At 44.9% G+C, this 18764-nt stretch overlaps 2 protein-coding genes across 11 annotated transcripts in view; one reads left to right on the plus strand and one right to left on the minus strand.

The window, feature by feature from the left end:
* On the plus strand, nucleotides 1-16626 carry cdk11b (cyclin dependent kinase 11B). 8 transcript variants are annotated; one of them, XR_015100860.1, is made up of 21 exons: nucleotides 296-316; nucleotides 1247-1377; nucleotides 2158-2297; nucleotides 2696-2823; nucleotides 2901-3039; nucleotides 4084-4259; nucleotides 4817-4939; nucleotides 5039-5137; nucleotides 6253-6426; nucleotides 6509-6583; nucleotides 7188-7402; nucleotides 8028-8118; nucleotides 8200-8321; nucleotides 8419-8524; nucleotides 8610-8731; nucleotides 9789-9896; nucleotides 10220-10336; nucleotides 10641-10789; nucleotides 13602-13791; nucleotides 14506-14724; nucleotides 16495-16626. XR_015100860.1 is itself a non-coding variant. In XM_086110364.1 (20 exons), the coding sequence occupies exons 2-20, from the start codon at nucleotides 1261-1263 to the stop codon at nucleotides 14596-14598; spliced, it is 2484 nt and encodes an 827-aa protein (XP_085966490.1). In that variant the 5' UTR covers nucleotides 1-112; nucleotides 1247-1260; the 3' UTR covers nucleotides 14599-15000. The 8 variants fall into 8 exon arrangements, 7 of the variants coding, with proteins under 7 accessions (XP_085966490.1, XP_085966539.1, XP_085966513.1 ...); XM_086110364.1 differs by lacking the exons at nucleotides 296-316; nucleotides 16495-16626 and adding an exon at nucleotides 1-112 and having other exon boundaries at nucleotides 14506-15000; XM_086110413.1 differs by lacking the exon at nucleotides 16495-16626 and having other exon boundaries at nucleotides 286-316; nucleotides 14506-15000.
* mmp23ba (matrix metallopeptidase 23ba) overlaps nucleotides 16294-18764 on the minus strand; it is a 19703-nt gene continuing 17232 nt past the window's right edge. For 2 of the 3 annotated variants that reach the window (XM_086110431.1, XM_086110422.1), the window contains 2 exons: nucleotides 16693-16819; nucleotides 16294-16602 (listed from right to left, as the gene is read on the minus strand). In XM_086110431.1, the coding sequence (XP_085966557.1) occupies nucleotides 16428-16602; nucleotides 16693-16819 (302 nt within the window). In that variant the 3' untranslated portion in view covers nucleotides 16294-16427. The remainder of the gene's footprint in view (nucleotides 16603-16692; nucleotides 16820-18764) is intronic. The other variant, XM_086110440.1, reaches the window with a different exon arrangement.

Genomic DNA, 18764 nt, shown 5'->3' on the forward strand with positions numbered 1-18764 from the left:
CTCGGCGCGACTGCGTCATCTACGCTCGGAGGGGGGGGGCAGAATCAGTGCTACAGGGGCACTGGCCCCCGTTGCCCCCCCCCCCCCATCCCCCCACCAGAACTGCCACTGGGTAAGGCGCGTGTAATTTCCCAAATGTTTTCCTGAGTGTTTACATCGAACATGTAAAACCGACAAACAAAAATGGTGCACATTCCGAAACAGAAGGGGCGCCAACAAATCTACTTTGTTGGGTAGTCGGTATTTTTATTTAACAAAACGAAGAAGAAACGGTTTGCACTTCCGGTGCGCCAGAGTAGTGCTGACCATATTCCAGGTTCGTAATGTACAACTTCCTCCTTGAAAAATCAAACTAGTGTCGTGTTCTAGCCTGTACATTCAAAAAATGTAAACACACAGTCTTTTACACGTTCATTCGCTCTTTTAGATAAGCAACACTTCCTCGTCCCACAATAAGTAAGCTTCATGTAGTTTGAGGCACATATCGCTCCTGCAGATGATTAGCTAGTTGACGTTAGCCGGACGTGTTTTGAAATTTGGAGTTTCTCCTTCTACATCTGCATGATCAACTGAGGTCAAATCATTAATACGATTGTGGTACCGGCTGGTAAATGATGAAAGCGCTCCTCGTTTTAGGAATGTGCCGAACGTCGTGGACATAAAGGAATTAGCATAAACTGCAGTTGTTATTTTATTGACCTCCACAAATTCAGTACAGGATACTATTATCCAATTATTCACGAACTTCGGTCATGTGGAGCTCGTTCGCCTGACCTTAAGCCTCCTTGACGTCTTTTCCAAGTGTATGCTAAACAATATGTTTGATTTAATGGAATAAGAGTGAATGTGCGCCATTTAACGGTAATTTGGAGTTATGGCATAGAGTTCAGATGAATCTTGTAAAGCACATTAGCCACAATCACAAATGTTGGAAGTCAGATTGAAGCTTTTGCTATTGCCTTCAGATGGGAGTTAAATAGTTCTGTGATCACTAGTAATTCGAAATAGTGACACCCAGATTACCAAACCTACTCACTTTGGATTATAGACCTGTTTACTTTGCTTTGATTGTACAGTCAAACCTATGTTTTCGAACGTTTCTGTATAAGGAGCAGTGTCGACACAATTGAATCAATGTTGTAATTAAATAAGACTCATTAGTTTGATAGGAATCGTGATGAACATTTTTTTTTGGCCAAATTTGTGATGATCTCTTCAAATGTGTGTTTGTGTTGCTGTAATGCAGGTGGTGGAGAGTGGATGCTGATGGGGGACGAAAAAGAGACCTGGAAAGTTAAAACTCTTGAAGAAATACTACTGGAGAAAAAACGCAGAAAAGAATTAGAAGAGCGAACCGATACCAAGCACCCAAACAATGTAAAGTAGACAAGATAAGATAAGAAAACCTTTATTAGTCTCGCAATGGAGAAATTCCCAATTCACAGCAGCAAAGTTATGAAAGGAAGAAGTAGAACAACAAAATATAGGAGCTGCTGGAAAGGCAGCCACTCTCGCGGCGCCATTTTGAAGTCAAAATAACAAAAATAACACAACACAACACAGGGCACAGACAGTCGTGCAATCTTCAAAACTTTTCTGCATACACTTTGTTGTCTGAAGCAGTTCTAGATGAAAGAGGAGAGGATCAAAGTGTCCAGTGGATCAGAGACGTCATGCTGAAAATGTGCACACGTCTGCTACAAGCTAAGTTTTGAAAGCAAACACGAAGCTGTAGCGTCCATTGACGAAAAGAGATGAGTTCACTTCTCCTGTCCCACGTAATCCGCTTCAAACTCCAAGCCGCGACTCCCAGTTCCAAATACGCATCGGCACTCCGCGCTAACGCTCCTTTCTTCTCATCGTCGGCTCCTCAAGACTTACATCCATCCAGCCGCAGATCGTTCAACAGCACCGATCTCTCCGCTGAACAAAGCGGGGCTGTGAAAAATGCTGCCCATTACAGGCGCAAGACACAACATATAAAACCAACATATACATGTAATTAATAACAAAAATTGTCATCTTTTTCCCCCCAACATTATCTATAAAAAAAACAATTTGCACTTTCTATTTTGAGAATGATGTCAGTGTATGTATGTTTCTTGCATCTTGTTTTCACATGACTCAATCAATAATTCTCATTTGTTTTAACCACAGATTTCCCAAAGCATCGTTCCACAGGCGGATGCTCGGGAATCCAAACGCGAGACCCCGGAGGAAGGAGAACTACGGGATCAAAGGATGGAAATAACAATTCGCAATTCCCCCTACACTCGTCAAGATTCCACAGAGGACAGGTGCTTGTGCCAAACATCAGCAACACAGCTTGATATAGCAACGCAAAATCAAACGCAATCGTTTCTATGAGGCTCTTTAACATGTTTAAGATTGCCTAAAGTTAAACCTTATTCCCCCTAAAACATCTCATTTTGTCAATCGGTTGACACATATTTTTCCAAACAATGTTGGTTGAACTCCAGATTGTAAGACTAAGGAGGTACAATTGTATGCATGTGTGCAGATACAATTGTATTTAAGATCAGGGGGAAAAAATCCTTTCTTGTGGTTGGGAAATTTATCTGCAATAGCGTCAAATCTTCCGCACTGGTGTTGTGCTAAAATGACACCAGTGTAAGGGAACTTTATTGATGCGAAATGTCTCACCATTATATTTTGTTTGTATTTTGGAATACAGAGGCGAGGAAGACGATTCACTAGCTATTAAGCCTCCACAGCAAGTTGCAAGGAAGGAGAAATCTCATCACAGAAAGGAGGAGAAGAGAAAAGACAAACGACATCATCGCAGCCACTCGGCTGAGGGTGGTAAGGGACTTCATATTTGAAGCGTCTTTTGCACTAACTACGCGACAGCGTCCACTGAAGGTATATTTCCTCAACAGCAGGGAAGCATGCCCGGCCCAAAGATAAAGAAAGGGAGCGAGATCGCAGGAAGCGTCAGTGGGAAGAAGACAAAGCCCGGCAAGACTGGGAGAGGCAGAAACGACGGGAGCAGGCCAGAGCTCATTCACGCAGAGAGAGGTGAACACAACGTGGAAAAGGCACTGCCATAACATTGTTGTTTGGGAGCTGTGAAAGTGACCACAAGTCTCTGTTGGCGATAACCTTGCCCCTGCAAGCTGAATTCTCACGGTATTTGAGACTTCACAAAACCCTGAGAATCCACATCGTCCCGAGCCCGCTGTCTTGCGCCAAGCCGTGCCGCTGCGTGTGCCTACCGGTCACAAAGCAACGCTGTGTTTGGGGGCGGGATATGCAGCTGTGACGAAAGCAACAAGTGCAGAGACCAGGGGGAAACCCAACAACCCAATCGTGGCGACGCCGAATGAATGCATGGATGCTGCAATTAATTAATTGATAGCACCCTTTATCCACATATTTACATTGCAAAAACAAACAAGTATCACTCAATGCCATGATGCCATCTGTGCCACGCATCGAGATAACAGCACTCAGCTGGTCAAAACAAGCCGGTGACATTTTCATCTGTTGCCGCAATTGGTCAAAACAAAAGTTTGGTGGGCGTGCACAAGTTGGCGCACCACCCAACCAGCTTGAAGTATTGTTCCCCCCCCCGAGCAGTTCACTTTGGAGATTGAGATCCCGCGGCCATTTTGCCACTTGCTGTCGACCGAAAATGACATCGCAGTCCCGAAAGGGCTCGGGTAACAACCAATCACAGCTCAGCTTGTGAATGTGACGTGATCAAGTTCAGAAAACACGTGAGCTGTGATTGGTCGTGACCTCAGCCCTGAGCAACTGTGATGTCATTTTCGGTCGACAGCAAGTGGCAAAATGGCCGCTCCCTGAGATGGATCAAAACAGGTGGATTTTACTGCTTAACTCATATTCCACAGACCAGCATCATACGTCTAATGTGTGTGTGGCTTATCAGCCTTGTGTTTGAAGATGATTTCTTTTTATTTTGTGGTTGTGGTTTACATACCAGTACACTTATGAGATGAAAGTTTGTTCAGTTGTTTAGCATTGCATGTTGTAGTCGTAAAATTTCTAACCCCACAAAAATCTGCATTGACAAAATTGGGCTTCTGGTTGTCCGGACAGACCCCGACTGGAATCTCCCGGGTTTTTTTTGGACCACAGGGACCGTCTGGAACAGCAGGAACGGCAGCGCGAGCGTGACAGAAAACTGCGCGAGCAGCAGAAAGAGCAACGAGAGCTCAAGGACCGAGAGAGGAGGGCCGATGAGCGCCGCAAAGAACGAGAGGGTCGACGAGACGGTCAGTAGTCAAATCCAGCTGGCGGTCTTGCACGGTTGGCTCATCGATCACTCGAGAGATGTCCCAATCACATTTTTCTCCACACTGAGTCATCTGCTTTTGAATATTTGCCGATACTTCATTCGATAACCGCAGCAACGCATTAAGAAGAACAAAAAAAGAGTGCACATCTGAATTATTTCAAGTGCGCATTTTTACTTGTTTTAAAAAAATAATAAAAGTGGCATAACATGCTACCTTCTTATATGGCCAATAGTCTAGCGCATCAGTGCTCAGTAAACCAAGTAAACAAGAGATCCTTTTATAGCATGCTATCAGTGTTGAAGCACCAAATAACGATGCAAACAAACGACGCTCAAATGTCCTGTTTTAATTTAATTAAATCTGCATCGTAAAATAATCAGAAATTCCACTGGATACGGTAACAAAATAACGATCTTAAACGCTCAGTGAATCGATTTGAAATGATGCCACATTGGAGAAGTAAAACCTGGACACTTAACTCTTAAGAGTAGCTTCACGTTGAGTCAAATAAAACCGCACTCTTTGGTCCGCAGTGTCTTCACACCACCGAATGTTACCGGAAGAGTATGGCGAGAAGTCGAAGCAGAGTCACCGCAGCCGCAGTCCTGCTCATGTTCCTCGGGAGAAAACGGAACCTGGTGAACTCCGGAAATTGAGTGAGTTTGTAGCACAATAACATTTCCTTTAATGCTGTGTAAAAGATAAACTGTCGTGGGTCAGTTGTTGTTGTTGCGTTACTCATATTTTGCTCGCAGCATCAAAGGAGGAGAGGCCTGAGGTTCAAGACCTACTCGCAGACCTTCAAGACATCAGTGACAGTGAAAGGAAAACCAGCTCTGCTGAGTCTTCCGCTGGTAAGAAATCATCAAGACTCAAAATTTTTTTTTTCCTCTGAAGAGCAATTTTGCTAATCAAGGACTTCGTTTGAGGAAAAAATTTAGCAATTTTAAGGAACATTTTTTTTTTTTTTTGCGGTTAATCCCAGGGACGCAAGGGTTTTATTAAACAATAGAAAGTACAATATAACAGGGTGGTTGAATGTAGGGCTGCATCTATTGAATATTATATATTAATATATTGGTTGCCGCCATTTTCGGGCGTGTAAAAGACGACGTAACCATGTACAGTCAAACCTCGGTTTTCGTCCATAATCCGTTCCAGAAGGCTGTTCGAAAACCTGAATTGTTCGAAAACTGAAACCACGCTCTTTTTAAAATGAAAATGTTTACTGAACATGTCTGCTCACAATGGAAAGCAACACGTCACTTCTTCGTCTACCCGAGGACGTGTCACTTCCTCGTGTATGGAAGGCGAGAGGAGTCAATTGGTGCACTCAAGTGCGCTCAGTTTGTTCGAGAACCGAAATTTGTTCATCATCCAAGGCATAAAAAAACTCGAAATTTTTGATCGAAAACCGAATTGGACGAGAACCGAGACGTTCAAAAACCGAGGTTTGACTGTATTTACGTCAAGACGGCGCACGCGCGCCCTGGAAGCAATTAATCAAACTGGCTAACATAGCTTCAGTGTGTTTTGCCGCTCGTGCAATGATAATATGCCTCAGAACATCAGAAACAGGCTCAGACACGACTCGTGGCTACTCTGACCGCCTCTTGAGACGGGGGAGACGTGGGGGGGGGGGGGGCTAGCTAGATAGCTAGCTAGCTGCTCTCAGCAGCAGCAGGCAACAGCTACTCAATTTTTTATTTATATATAGTCTCAACGTGTGACGGACGTTCACTCAGTGATTGTGTAACAGTTGGTAGCTCTGCGTTTTGTCATAAATGCCGGCCCGTTTGCATCGTTGCGTTTAAATAGCGTCATTTGTGGGGGGGAAATAAATCGCAAACGACGATGTGAAACCGCTTGTTTCGAGCCTTGATCATAGCAAGAACGGAAGTAAGCACACACTGCTGGTGATCAGCAGGAATATGAGGCTCCTCCCTCATTCACACATCTCTTCATCTAGCATCAAGATCTGGTTCTGAGGAGGAAGAGGGGGAGGAAGAGGAGTCCAGCAGCAAGACTGATGGTGAAGAAGAGGAAGGAGAGGAGGAGGAGGAGGAGGATGAGGAAGGGGAGGAGGAAGAGGAGGGAGAGTCAGTCTCGGTCTCTGGCTCAGAGAGATCTGAGCAGAGTGCAGGTAATCAACAATTCCGCATTGTTGTACTGTGATTGAAGGGCGAAGCCTATGTCGCTTAACTTTGGCGTCTCCGTGCTTGCAGAGGAAGTGAGTGAGGAGGAGCAGTCAGAGGAGGACTTTGCAGAGGAGCAGGAAAATGGAAATCATATACTTCCAGGTCAGCCACTCGATCGAAATTTTGTTGAAATGATCTTTATTCGTTATTTTAGTCATGCCACTGGCCACCATATATTTTTAGGACCTCTTTATTTTGTTCCTGATATTCTGCACTTTAATTTTGTACATCAGCCCTCATACTCATCATTTATTCGATTTGAGTGGTCAGTAATTCAATGACATTTGAATGACAAAAGTTTTATTTTTATTTTTTTGGGCGAATGCCTTCTCGGGACTCATTGCCGCAGGCACGTTTGTGATCCAAATGTAAAGAAGAAGTCAGACCACTGAATGTTTTTGAGCATAGCAAGAGATGCCTACAATCAACTTCAGATTCACTCGTTCCCCACAGATGCTTTAACATGCCACGGTTTGGAGAGTGCCATTCCGCATATTACGATACGAAAACCTTTATTAGTCTCGCAATGGAGAAATTCCCAATTCACAGCAGCAAAGTTATAGTTGAACAGTAGTTTGACACCCAAACCGCTCTTTGGGCTATAATTGTTCATATATTTTTTATAGCGTGGTTCAGGTGCGGAATAATTAGGGCGCAGCATTTGAATAAAACTGGAACACGCTTCTCCTCTTCAAACTTCATCCAGCAGTACCCGAATCCCGGTTCGACCACGACACCGAGGAAAGCGGTGAGGAGATGGAGGATGAGGAGGAAGAAGAGGCAGGGGATGCTGACCCGACTCCCCAGTCGCAGACTCATTCACGCACCCCAACACCTGAAGGCAACTATATTCCTGACTCCCCGCCAATTTCACCCGTGGAGCTCAAGAAGGAGCTGCCCAAATATTTGCCCGCTTTACAGGTGCGTGTCAACACATCAACACATATGTTAGTGTTAAGCCATTATTAACGCAGCGGGTAGGGAACTCTGGTTCCTCGAGAGCCACGTCCTGCCTCTTTTAGATCTCTCGCTACTTCAACACTCCTGATTCAAACAATCAGCGAATCACAGCCTGAAATTATCCTGATCAATTGGATCAGGTTTGTTGGAGTAACGAGAGCTCTAAAACATGCAGGACGTGGGGCTCGAGGAAGCGTGAGTTTCCGACCGCTGTATTAACATTACACTTCCCCAAACAGTGGTGTTTCTTTCTGTTTTGGTGAGGCGCAATACGCAAACTGCTTTGCATACCCAGCATGTTTTGAGGGCCTTTTTTTTTAACGGCTATTAAGAACTATGGGTTTGTTTTTGTTAGTTTTTTCTTTACCAAAGCAGTAGAATTCATAACGGTGCTCTGAAAAAGTATTTGCCCCTTCCTGATTTCCATGTTCTTTGCATATTTGTCACAAACAAAGGTTTCAGGTCATCAAACCCATTTTACTATCACACAGAAACTACCCAAGGAAATAGAAAACGTCCGGCATGTGTGCCCATTCCATGTGGAGCCGTTCGTATTATGCATCATCATGTTGCCGTCGTGTTTCAGGGCTGTCGCAGCGTCGAGGAATTCCAATGCCTGAACCGAATTGAGGAGGGGACGTACGGTGTGGTGTACAGAGCTAAGGACAAAAAGACCGGTAAAGGAGCCGACATGATGTGGGCCCGATTGGCTGGAGGTGTTGTCGCTCTGATGTGTGCAATTGCGCTCATGTTTACAGATGAAATTGTGGCATTAAAAAGGCTGAAAATGGAGAAGGAGAAGGAGGGCTTCCCGATCACGTCTTTGCGAGAAATCAATACCATCATGAAAGCGCAGCACCCCAACATTGTCACAGTGAGGGTGAGAAGACTGAAGAACGTTTTTTTTTTTTTTAATGTACTGTATACATTTTCCAGAGTCGTGCATTCCGATGTGTGTATAACCTAATGCGTTGTAGGAAATAGTTGTCGGAAGCAACATGGACAAGATCTACATTGTGATGAACTACGTTGAGCATGACCTGAAGAGTTTGATGGAAACCATGAAGCAGCCTTTCCTGCCAGGTGACGAATCAACTTGACGATTACGAACGTTGCCTACCGCAGTCGTTAACTTCTGCCGAAACGGCGCCGCTTGACCATCTTGCAGGAGAAGTCAAGACACTGATGATTCAGCTGCTTCGAGGAGTCCGTCATCTCCACGATAACTGGATTCTCCACCGGGACCTGAAGACCTCCAACCTGCTGCTTAGTCACAAGGGCATCCTTAAGGTGGGTTGGCTTCTATCAACTCTTTTCTGTTTTTTTTTTTTTTTGTTTTTGTTTTTTTACGGATGTTCCGATCGACCAGTGGCCGATAATTATCAGTCGGTATTCGGGGAAAAAGTGCACGATCGGTGAATACAAAAGCCTCGAAAGGTCGATCAATCACCATGTGTGTATCATAGTTCTGGTAGTGTATCTCGACTAAAACGACGACTTGGATCGATCTTAAGAAAATACATTAAGTATAGGCATGTTACTGTCTTTACATTCCATTAATTTATGGAGACGCATCACATCATGATGTTGAGGAATTGACATGGTTAAAAAAAAGTTAGAGTTGGTTTAAAAAAAAAAACTGTGGCAAATGGTCGTATTTAAATATGAATCGAGACGCGAATGCCTTCATTACCGTCGCCGCTACTTGAAGCACTCTTATTTTCGGACAACTTTTGATTATACGTATCTGAAATGAAGGATTAAATGGTTAATTTCATGATCATAGTCTAGCAGGATTGGCAACAGGAACGCCCTTTTTTTCCACCCCTTTAAAATCCAAATGAAATGTAATTCCATTTTGGTAATTTGGTTTCATTGTAATTGGACTACAAGGCTTGACGCAAACGTGAGCGGTGGTTATCTTTGTGTATAATCCCTGCAAGACGTTTGCAAACAGCTGCTGTTACTGACGGGAAATAACATTTCCTCCTGTTTTCTGACATGTTACAGAGTAACTGAATCATATATATATATATATTTTTTGCAATGTCTGTTTGAAGCAATTTCCTATTTTGAGTAATAAAGGCGGAGGAATTGAACACTTTTTTTAAAGAATCGGAGTGATCGGGTGAATTGGAAAAAAAAAATCAAAAGATGAATAAATTATTTAAGAAAATCGATAGTTGTAGCTCCAAAGTTGAACATTTGACACCATATCCACTTGATCACACTCATGAGTGACCTCGGGATCAACAGTTTAAAACCCTGATCGGAACACCCCTACTTGTTTTTTTTTTCTCCTTTTCCTGCAGCAGTATTACATAACATTATTATTTGCCGATTGTAGGTCGGTGACTTTGGTTTAGCCCGTGAGTATGGTTCCCCGCTGAAGCCCTACACTCCTGTCGTGGTGACCTTGTGGTACAGATCACCGGAGCTGCTGCTCGGAGCCAAGGTAAAAAGCGCATCTTGAACGGCGGCCACTCACACTCCAGTGCAAATACGACCGGGGAGGGATCATGTTGTCGCCGTTGATATTTTTTGCCGCCAATTTTCCAAATATAAAGCAACATCTGCAAATCCCTTAGCTTATGGAAACCCAATTTTGACTTTTACGCAAGATGATTTACACGTGGAAAAGCTCCAGCGGTCGTCACAGCACATCCACTTTCGCAGGCGAGACAGACCCAAGTAGAAACGTGCCAGGCAGACTGTCTGCGCTGCGTTATGTTTTTTTGGACTGCCACTGTGTTTTTTTTCCCCCTTCCTCTCCTGCAGGAGTACTCCACAGCTGTCGACATGTGGTCTGTGGGCTGCATATTTGGAGAGCTCCTCACCCAGAAACCTCTTTTTCCTGGAAAATCCGAAATCGACCAAATCAATAAAATATTCAAGGTAAATGTTCTGATTTCTCATCGCCGTGAAGGTGTTGAGAGCCGGTAAATCACTCAACTACGTGTCGCGTAGCAGGTGAGCTCACAATGCAGTTCTGATGCGCACCACGGGGTGGCGCTGTTGCATCGGAAGCAACCAAGTGGCCCACCTTCGTTGCCTGAATGAGTTCGGGCCGATTCGGGGCCTCTTAAATTCTTCCGCAGTCATTACCTGTGATGAAGCTTTTGAGCACGTCTGGCAGAGTGGGAATATCCGTCTGCCCTTCTAATAAGAGCGTTCTGTGTTGTTTGTGTGGTCTTATTAGGATCTGGGGTCACCCAGTGAGAAAATCTGGCCGGGCTATAACGAGCTGCCCGCTGTGAAGAAGATGTCTTTCACAGAGCATCCCTACAATAACCTGCGAAAGCGCTTTGGCGCGCTGCTCTCGGACCAGGGCTTCGACTTAATGAACAAGTGAGTTCATTTCGGCACTATGTTTTCACCCCATATTGAAGGCAGCGCCGGCCGGGGGCCCCAAATCTACTGCCGTCTGACTCACTTTGGAAATTTTGGACTTATCTTCTGTTAAAACATCACATTTATGCGGCAGTTTTACATTACGACGTGAAGTAAAACCTTCCCTGACAATGTATTTTAGTACTCGCTGACAGAATACCGAAATCAGATGTGAGCTGCGGGCAAAATGTCAAATGGATACATCAGCTACGATCAGCAGGATTTGGCAGGGGGGGGGGGGGGGGGGGCTCCAGAGCTTTTTATTCACGCCGTGCTTTTCTGGCCGCCTCGCGGAAAACATGACAATGTTAGCGGACCGCTGATTCATCAGCGCGCCTCTGCCCGGTGACGCTCCGTACCACCCGGAAATGTTCGTGCAAACACATGTTTGATAAGGGACCCGTCGGGCCCCAAGAGCAATGCATCTGCGGAACGTTTCTTGTCGTTGAGCAGCTGCGAGGAAGAGAGACGTTCCCAGATCTTTTGACACCCAGCCACAGAGTTGTTGCACACACCTGTCAAAGAGAAACATGCACCGTGCAGTGTGAGGATCACGGTTCACTGCGAGTTTTTGGGCCCCTTCCAGCCGTAAAAACAACGCCCGGCGGAGATTCAGTCCATGTGAAGTCGACGCTTAAAACCGCCGCTTGTTTGAAAAGCGTCAGACGGGGCTGCCGAATGAATGTTGAAAGGTATATGTTGGCGACCGGCTCTGTTTGCACGGTCGCGCACTGATGCCCGCAAAGCTTTCAAGTCTGAGAGAGACTTTGAGACGCAGTTGGGATCAATCGCGAGTTCACATTCAAGTGTTGCCAGAATCTCCAAACTGAAATATTCCCACCCTGATGTAAATATCCTCCAGAGCAGTATTTCCACCGGCTTTTGCAGTAAAGGAGCGCTTCAACAAGGATCGAATTGCGTTCACGGCTTCATGAAAAGCAGCAGCGAGCACACCGGGATCGCTTTTTGCGTCCTCGCCCACATTTGCCATTGCATCTCATTTGGCCGTTGCTCGGTCGAGTCAGCAATAAGTGCACTCCTGAAACCCATACAAGGGTCAGATGTCTCATTCAGACCTTTTTGGGTAAGATAACGCAGTTTAATCCAAGCTCAGCCCAACGATGGAAAAAGTCAAATTAACTGGTCAAATGAAAGATGCAACAAATGTCTATTTTCAACAATGGGCTTAGTAGAGCTGGAAGAAACCCAAGGAATGCAGATCATACCAGACTACCCATAATTCATGATTTTAATTTGGCCTCTTTAAAACAAGAAAAAAAAACCTATTGCCGTATTTTCTGCACTACAAGGCGCACCTAAAAGCATTCCATTTTCTCAAAAGCCGACAGTGCGCTTTATAATCCGATGCGCCTTATATATGGATCAATATTCTGATTTCTTGGCTGTGGTATTTTAAATGTTGTGTAAAGCGGTTGTGAAGGCGCTATAAATAAAGCTGCATCGCATTGTATTCGTTTTAGCGTAGCTCCACCTCGTGGAGGCATAATGCAACCTCAGCCACTATTGTATTGCCTTATGATGCGCCTTGTATATGAAAACCGTTTTAAAATAGGCCATTTGTTGAAGGTGCGTCTTATACGCCGAAGCGCCTTGTAGTGCGGAAAATACGGTATATTGATTTAAGATGAAACTGAAAACAGTGGACACCTGATTTGGAAAATGGATGGATGATTACATTGATTAACTCATTCAGTACCAGCCAATTCTGGACCAAGTCTGAAAAGACGTTTAAATACGTCTTTGGGAGTGAATGAGTTAAGGATAAAAAAAATGGAATCAAACAACAATCTATAAAACAGTGTTCAAAATAACTGGCCGTAAAATAAATTTTCTAGGAATGTACACTGTTGTGTATATGCTAAAGTCGTGTAACGTGCAGTGGTGTTCCCGCCTCGGAGTCTGTGAGCGGTTGCAAAAGACAGAGGTGATGCAACAAAGTACTTGTGATGTGTTGAAGTGTTCTTTTATTGTTGTTTTCATGATTCCACATCCAACCCTCATAATTGAGTGATTCCACATTTTGTTCCTTCCTTCTTGGTCTAAACAAGTCACTGTTACTGACAACCCCTTTTTTTCTGGATTTCTTTTAGTGTTTTCTTCTTGAGCCAGAAAGTTGCGATTTGAAATTTATTTTTTTATTTAAACAAAAAAAAAAACAATGAACTTCTTTCGAGACCGGTGAGTCCATAATTTTTGCCAGGAGTTGGAAGATTCTCATTCGAGTTTAAACGATCTCCACACACCCGACGTGGCTCCGACCCCCGCTGCCCGGCAGGTGCATGTCGGGCTGCTAAAGGGGTGTTGGTGCCCCTCCCCCCCAACCCCCAATATGAATACAACTGGACTAGTTTTGCTCAGCTCAGGCTGTCTCAAGAAGACACTGCTCACTCTGGCCCCCTTTACAGCGGAGCCAAATGGTGAGCACTGCTTTCGTCACCATGACAACCAACGGCAGCCCTCGAGCAAAGACAAAATTGAGCCCCGACAAAGACGAAGGAAAAAAATCTTTTGCGTTTTCTCTCGAGATGGAAGCGATCCCCAAGATGCCTAATTCCACTTTTCAACAACTTGCCACCCGTATGTCTTGCCTTGCAATCTTTCGGAATGTTCTGCGCTCCTATTTCTGTGGCGCTAGACTATTACGCAGGCGTTGTCTGCACAAATGCAGTAGGCCTTAGCTCACGTTGTTTTTCTTAAGGCCTGTACCGAAAAGCGTCTCCGAATCAAATGACGATGGATGCTCTTCCAGATTCCTCACCTACTGCCCCAGTAAGCGGATCCTGTCCGACGAGGGGCTCAAGCACGAGTACTTCCGCGAGACGCCGCTGCCCATCGACCCGTCCATGTTCCCCACGTGGCCGGCCAAGAGCGAGCAACAGAGGGTAAAGAGAGGCACCAGCCCTCGGCCGCCCGAGGGAGGCCTGGGCTACAGTCAACTGGTAAGGCCATTAACTTCCACTTTCTCCATGACATAAAGCGAGTAGGCTTTCCGAAGGCTGCTTGTGTTAAATAGATTAAAGGCCGACAAGCCTCTGCTTTGTCTCTGCCGAGTTCCCCCCTCGTGTTTTCCATGATGCGACGGCGGCCTGACGTTCCTTAATGTTTTCAGCAGTGGTACGACCCACGTCGGAGTTCAATTTCCACCGTATTGGAATTGTACCTTTTGGTAATAACCGCTTCAAAAGAATGTTTTGTAAGAAGAAGAATGGAGTCTATGATGTGATCGATTTCTGTCATTTGCAAAGTACAAAGTACGGTCGACCCTTTTAGGGCAATGAATTCCTCGACGCTGGTTGAACTCCTAATTTGTTGATATTGCAAAACAATTTTCCCTGAAATGAAATCTGCTCTACGGTCATAACGATGCCTTCATAAAATGCTTGATTAACCGTACGCACATTTTTTGGGGGTCCAGGAACAGATGAATATGATGATTCTGGATACGAACGCGAGTTTTGAGTTACAAGCGTGGTCAAGGAGCAAATTCCAGTCGTATCTCAAGACACCTTCAGTCCTGGAACTTTTCTAACACACCTCGTGTTGTCCAATTCATGTTATGACTGGATTCGGTCTCGAGTTTGACACCTCTTCTTATTATTCCCCCGCCCTTATTCTCCAACCTCTGCCATGTTGTTTGACTCCTGTGTCCGCAGGGGGACGACGACCTCAAAGACACGGGCTTTCACCTGACCACCAGCAATCAGGGAGCATCTGCAGTCGGTCCTGGATTCAGCCTGAAATTCTGAGCGCCGGGCTCCCCGGCTGAGAAAGAAGATCTCGCGCATGGAACACCGCCACTGGACTGAACTGCAAAGCAGAACAATATGGCATCGGCGCTAGCTGTCGACGAGGACCGTCTCACTGCAAGAATGGTGGCTATGACGTGTTCCCAAATGTTACAACTCTCCTCCACCTGCGTTACCATATCCATCGTGGTAATTTAGTTCGTTTAGTCTCTTACTTTCCCCTTTTTTTTTACTTCATGAGAGAGGTTCCAATTTAATGAACGGTGTGACGATGGAGGTACTGGTCAATGATGCGGAATTTTCTTTCCATCCGGCAGAGCGACTCAGAGCTGTCTGTTCACTCAAACAATAAGGGTTTTTTTTTGTTATTTTTTTACCAGAAATAAAGAACAATGAAACGTTGTTTTGTAATTGGGTTGCTTTGCCAACACAACGCTGCTTCGCCAGAGCGGTGGGGGTCAGAGTGGGGGTGACCGTCCCCTGTCTCTAGTTGTCCAAGGTGATGTCATTCTGCTTGTCGCCACGCAGCCTGCCATTCCGAATTAAATAGCTGCACAGTGTTGGAATTGAATAAATCAACTCTGGGGATTCGTGGCCCACCACAAAAAAAAAAAAAAAAAGCAGCAGCACACATCTGCTCAGTCCAAGATGTTGTGACGCTTTAACAAAACAGACAGACCGAGAAGTCAGTTATTGAGTTTGATCGGTCCAGCTCCAGTGGAGCTCTTCTGTCCAAGCGTTCCAGCTGGTGTGTGGAAGAAGAGCAGCTGGTGCATCACGTGACTGATGATGTTTGGCACGAGACCATCAGAGGAAAACAAGTGAGGCATGTGAGGTGTTCCACATGTGCATGCAGGTCCAGATAGCGTACATGCATAGGCTGGAGAAAACCGCTTGTTCTTGCCTTAAAAATAGCTTCTTTTTTCCCCTTTTTTTTTATTTAAAGCTGTGAGTGTGCATTGTGGCACGATGCACCTTCTCGAACCTCACGAAAAGACCTTTTGCTTTCGATTGGGTCGGTGCGGACGGGCCGTCGGACTCAACCGTTCACTTGATCGTTCCTTTGTTCTTTCATGTAATTTGAGAGAAATCGCAGGGATGAGCTTGTTTCCCCAAGCCAATTGTTCTATTGAGCCGCCAAATGAGATCCAGTACAAGAATTGTTTCAAATATTCTGCTTTGACAAAGGTAATCCGTTCCAGCTTCTTCCCCCAAAATGCAGCAGCTTTTTGTCATGTCTTTTTAAGAAGGAAAATTGCAAAATTGTACTTGATGGAAACAGAGTAATAGATGCAACTATTGATTCTAATTGTTTACCCGTCAATCATATTTCGTGTTAGCATGAAGCTAGTGGGGGTATTCTTAAGGCAAAGTTTTGACCGCACAACGTGTCGTTCTCTTTGTTTTACGATTCGTTGGCCTCGAAGGTGCCACATGAATGTCATCTGCTTATTGTGCTTGCAGTTTTTGAGCTGAGACAGCTGCTTCTCACATGTGGCTCACCTCAGTTGAATGTATTAGGAGCAGCGAAATTTTACATATTTGGATACAGCTTTTATGTTATTTTATAGGCGTGCGCAAAGGGTCATAATGCTGTGGCGGTTTCGTTTGTCCGAATCAAAAAAAGGATGTTTGAGGATGCCCCGCGGGATCCACCTCGGCGCGTTTCTAATCCCCCCGCCAAAATACTTCAGGTCATGGAATGTTGATTTTATTTTGCTCACATCATGAAATTTGCACAATGACCGTCAACAGTACATGGAACAGAGAGTCGAAAAAGAAAGAAATATGTGCCCAAGTGAATGAAGCGTGTGCGCCGCGTGTTGAGTTCAGAATCGCACACGCACTCTCCATGAGTAGTTGGTGAGAACTTTGTCTTTCTTCTTCACGATGCAGGTGTACGTGCCCTCATTGATGGCGTTGGCCACGATAGTGATGTGGTCGTCCTTCAAAGAGAAGTAGTTTGGGTGTGAAAACTCGAGAAGCTCGCCGTCTTTGTACCAGCTGAAAGTTGTGAGGAAGATGGCGCTCGGTGAGGAAGCGCGGCACAGCAAACCGTGCGACACGAGGTGAACGGATGCCGATCGTACGCACAATACTTTGCCTTTCTTCGACGCGATTTTCTTCCCGCAGCGGAACGTCAGCTTTTTGCCCTCGACCACGAGCTTGTGTTTGGTCCTCGGAGGTTTCGGGGTGGGAGCCAGAGTTGGGAAAGGGAATTCTAAATTTGGGATCACACATGCAAAAGGTGACAAAATGATGTGCCCACAAATTTGGAAGCGTTAAAGAGATACTAGGACTGAGTGCTATTCTGGAGCTTGCTTGCCCATCAGGGAATCTCGGCAAATGCTAAGGGTGTCATGGCCTCCGGGGGACGCAGCAAAACTGGGAAAAATTTCACCTTCCGCATAATTTTGTGAAAAGTAGTTGTTCCTATTAATTTTTAAAGTCTGTTGGTGCAGCTGACGAAGATGAGCGAACACAGAAAATCAGATGACAAGCCTTCGGGGTGCAATTAAAACTGATTTGAATCAGTTCAACAAATACAAACAGAATGCAATGATTTACAAACCATCCGTCCATCTGATATCTGCTTTGGAAAACCAATCAGTTCCACCATTTTAGTTCACATAAGACTTATTATAATTTGAGCTGTTATTCAGGAGCATAATTATAAGATCGGTGTTTTCCAGCCTGTTGAGCCAAGGCACATATTTTGCTTCAGAAAAACCACAAGATAAATCACCAATCAAAAATAAAAAGTATGAGTACGAAAATTATTTTGTCTCGGTTTATCCATCCATTTTCTGATCCGCTTATCCTCACGAGGGTCGTGGGTGCGCTGGAGCCTATCCCAGCCATCTTCGGGCAGTAGACAGAGGACACCCTGAACTGGTCGCCAGGCAATCGCAAGGCACACAGACGAACAACCATCCACGCTCACAATCACACCTACGGACAATTTTGAGTCTTTTATTAACCTGCCATGCATGACCGGGATCGAACACACGACCTTTGCACTGTGAGGTCGACGTGCTAACCCATCATCCACCGTGTCGCGCATACGCTGTATACCGTATTGGCCCGAATATAAGACGGCCCTGATTATAAGACGACCCCTTCTTTTTCAAGACTCAAGTTTGAAAAAAGACTTTTTGAACATCAAATTAATTTTTATACAGAAAATAATTACAGTACATCTGAAACAAATGATTCTAACAATATATTTGAGAGAAAAAGCATGTTATTTTGCCTCATTCAAATCTTAATGTCTGAACATTTAAATACGTAAACTAAAGTGCAATCACATTCGTAACTGAATGACTTCTGTTTTTTGAAATGTAAATTACATCATAACTTCTCCTCACCTGCCGGTTAACCTGGCCGATCTTCGACCCACTTTTCTCTAGATTGTCGCTACGTTTCTCCATTTTCTGTTATCTCTTCTATTATTTTCTTCTCTTTTCTTTCTTACCACCATTTTTTTTCTTCGTGCTACCGCTATTTTTATTCTTCGCGACAGGGGTTTGCTTTGGCCTGGGGAGTCAAGTTCAGCATTCGCTTCAATGGTATCTGGCGCCATCTAGCGTCGTGAATGGGTATAATGTCTAGACCCCGAATATAAGACGACCCCCACTTTTTCAGTCTTATTTCAATGCAAAAAGACGACGTCTTATATTCGGGCCAATACGGTATATATCATTCTACTTTACGATGAACCATTCTTGAAGCGTATCGCACCCCATGTATCACGATACACATCGAATTGTCTTTTATTGTTGGGATGCACACCCCTAACTTATCACACTGACCATCGATATCTCTTTCGCAACTTCCCTCTGAGCTGCGGCCAACCTCGCTATCAAGTGAAAGTGCGCTTGGAGAAGAGCCGCTCTCACTAATGAAACAGAAATGCGAATTGACCTGCTGTGTCTCTAACCCTGGAGCCACAGTCTGAAATTCCAGCGGTTTGGAGGGGCTCAGGAATTTTCCACAGCCGTACGGCGTCTCCCAATCAACAATGAGGAACAGATTAGAGCGAGCCAAGGAGTCGTATCCTCCTGCCTCCTCCTTGCTCTGTCCCCCTTGCTGCCGTTCGAAACCTCGCAAAGCAACAACAAAGTAGGAGGAGCCGTTTGCTGTTGCGCAAGCGGGGCCCTCTGACA

This window comes from Hippocampus guttulatus, chromosome 1 (genome assembly GCF_054856545.1).
Source record: "Hippocampus guttulatus isolate MCC_2025c chromosome 1, RoL_Hgut_1.0, whole genome shotgun sequence".
Classification (NCBI taxonomy): Eukaryota; Metazoa; Chordata; class Actinopteri; order Syngnathiformes; family Syngnathidae; genus Hippocampus; species Hippocampus guttulatus.

Coding starts and splice junctions, on each gene's coding strand:
- cdk11b (XM_086110364.1), top strand. CDS start 1,261: ATGCTGATGGGGGACGAAAAAGAGACCTGGAAAGTTAAAACTCTTGAA. Junction 1,378..2,157: donor ATACCAAGCACCCAAACAAT/GTAAAGTAGACA, acceptor TTTTAACCACAG/ATTTCCCAAAGCATCGTTCC. Junction 8,732..9,788: donor GTCACAAGGGCATCCTTAAG/GTGGGTTGGCTT, acceptor TGCCGATTGTAG/GTCGGTGACTTTGGTTTAGC.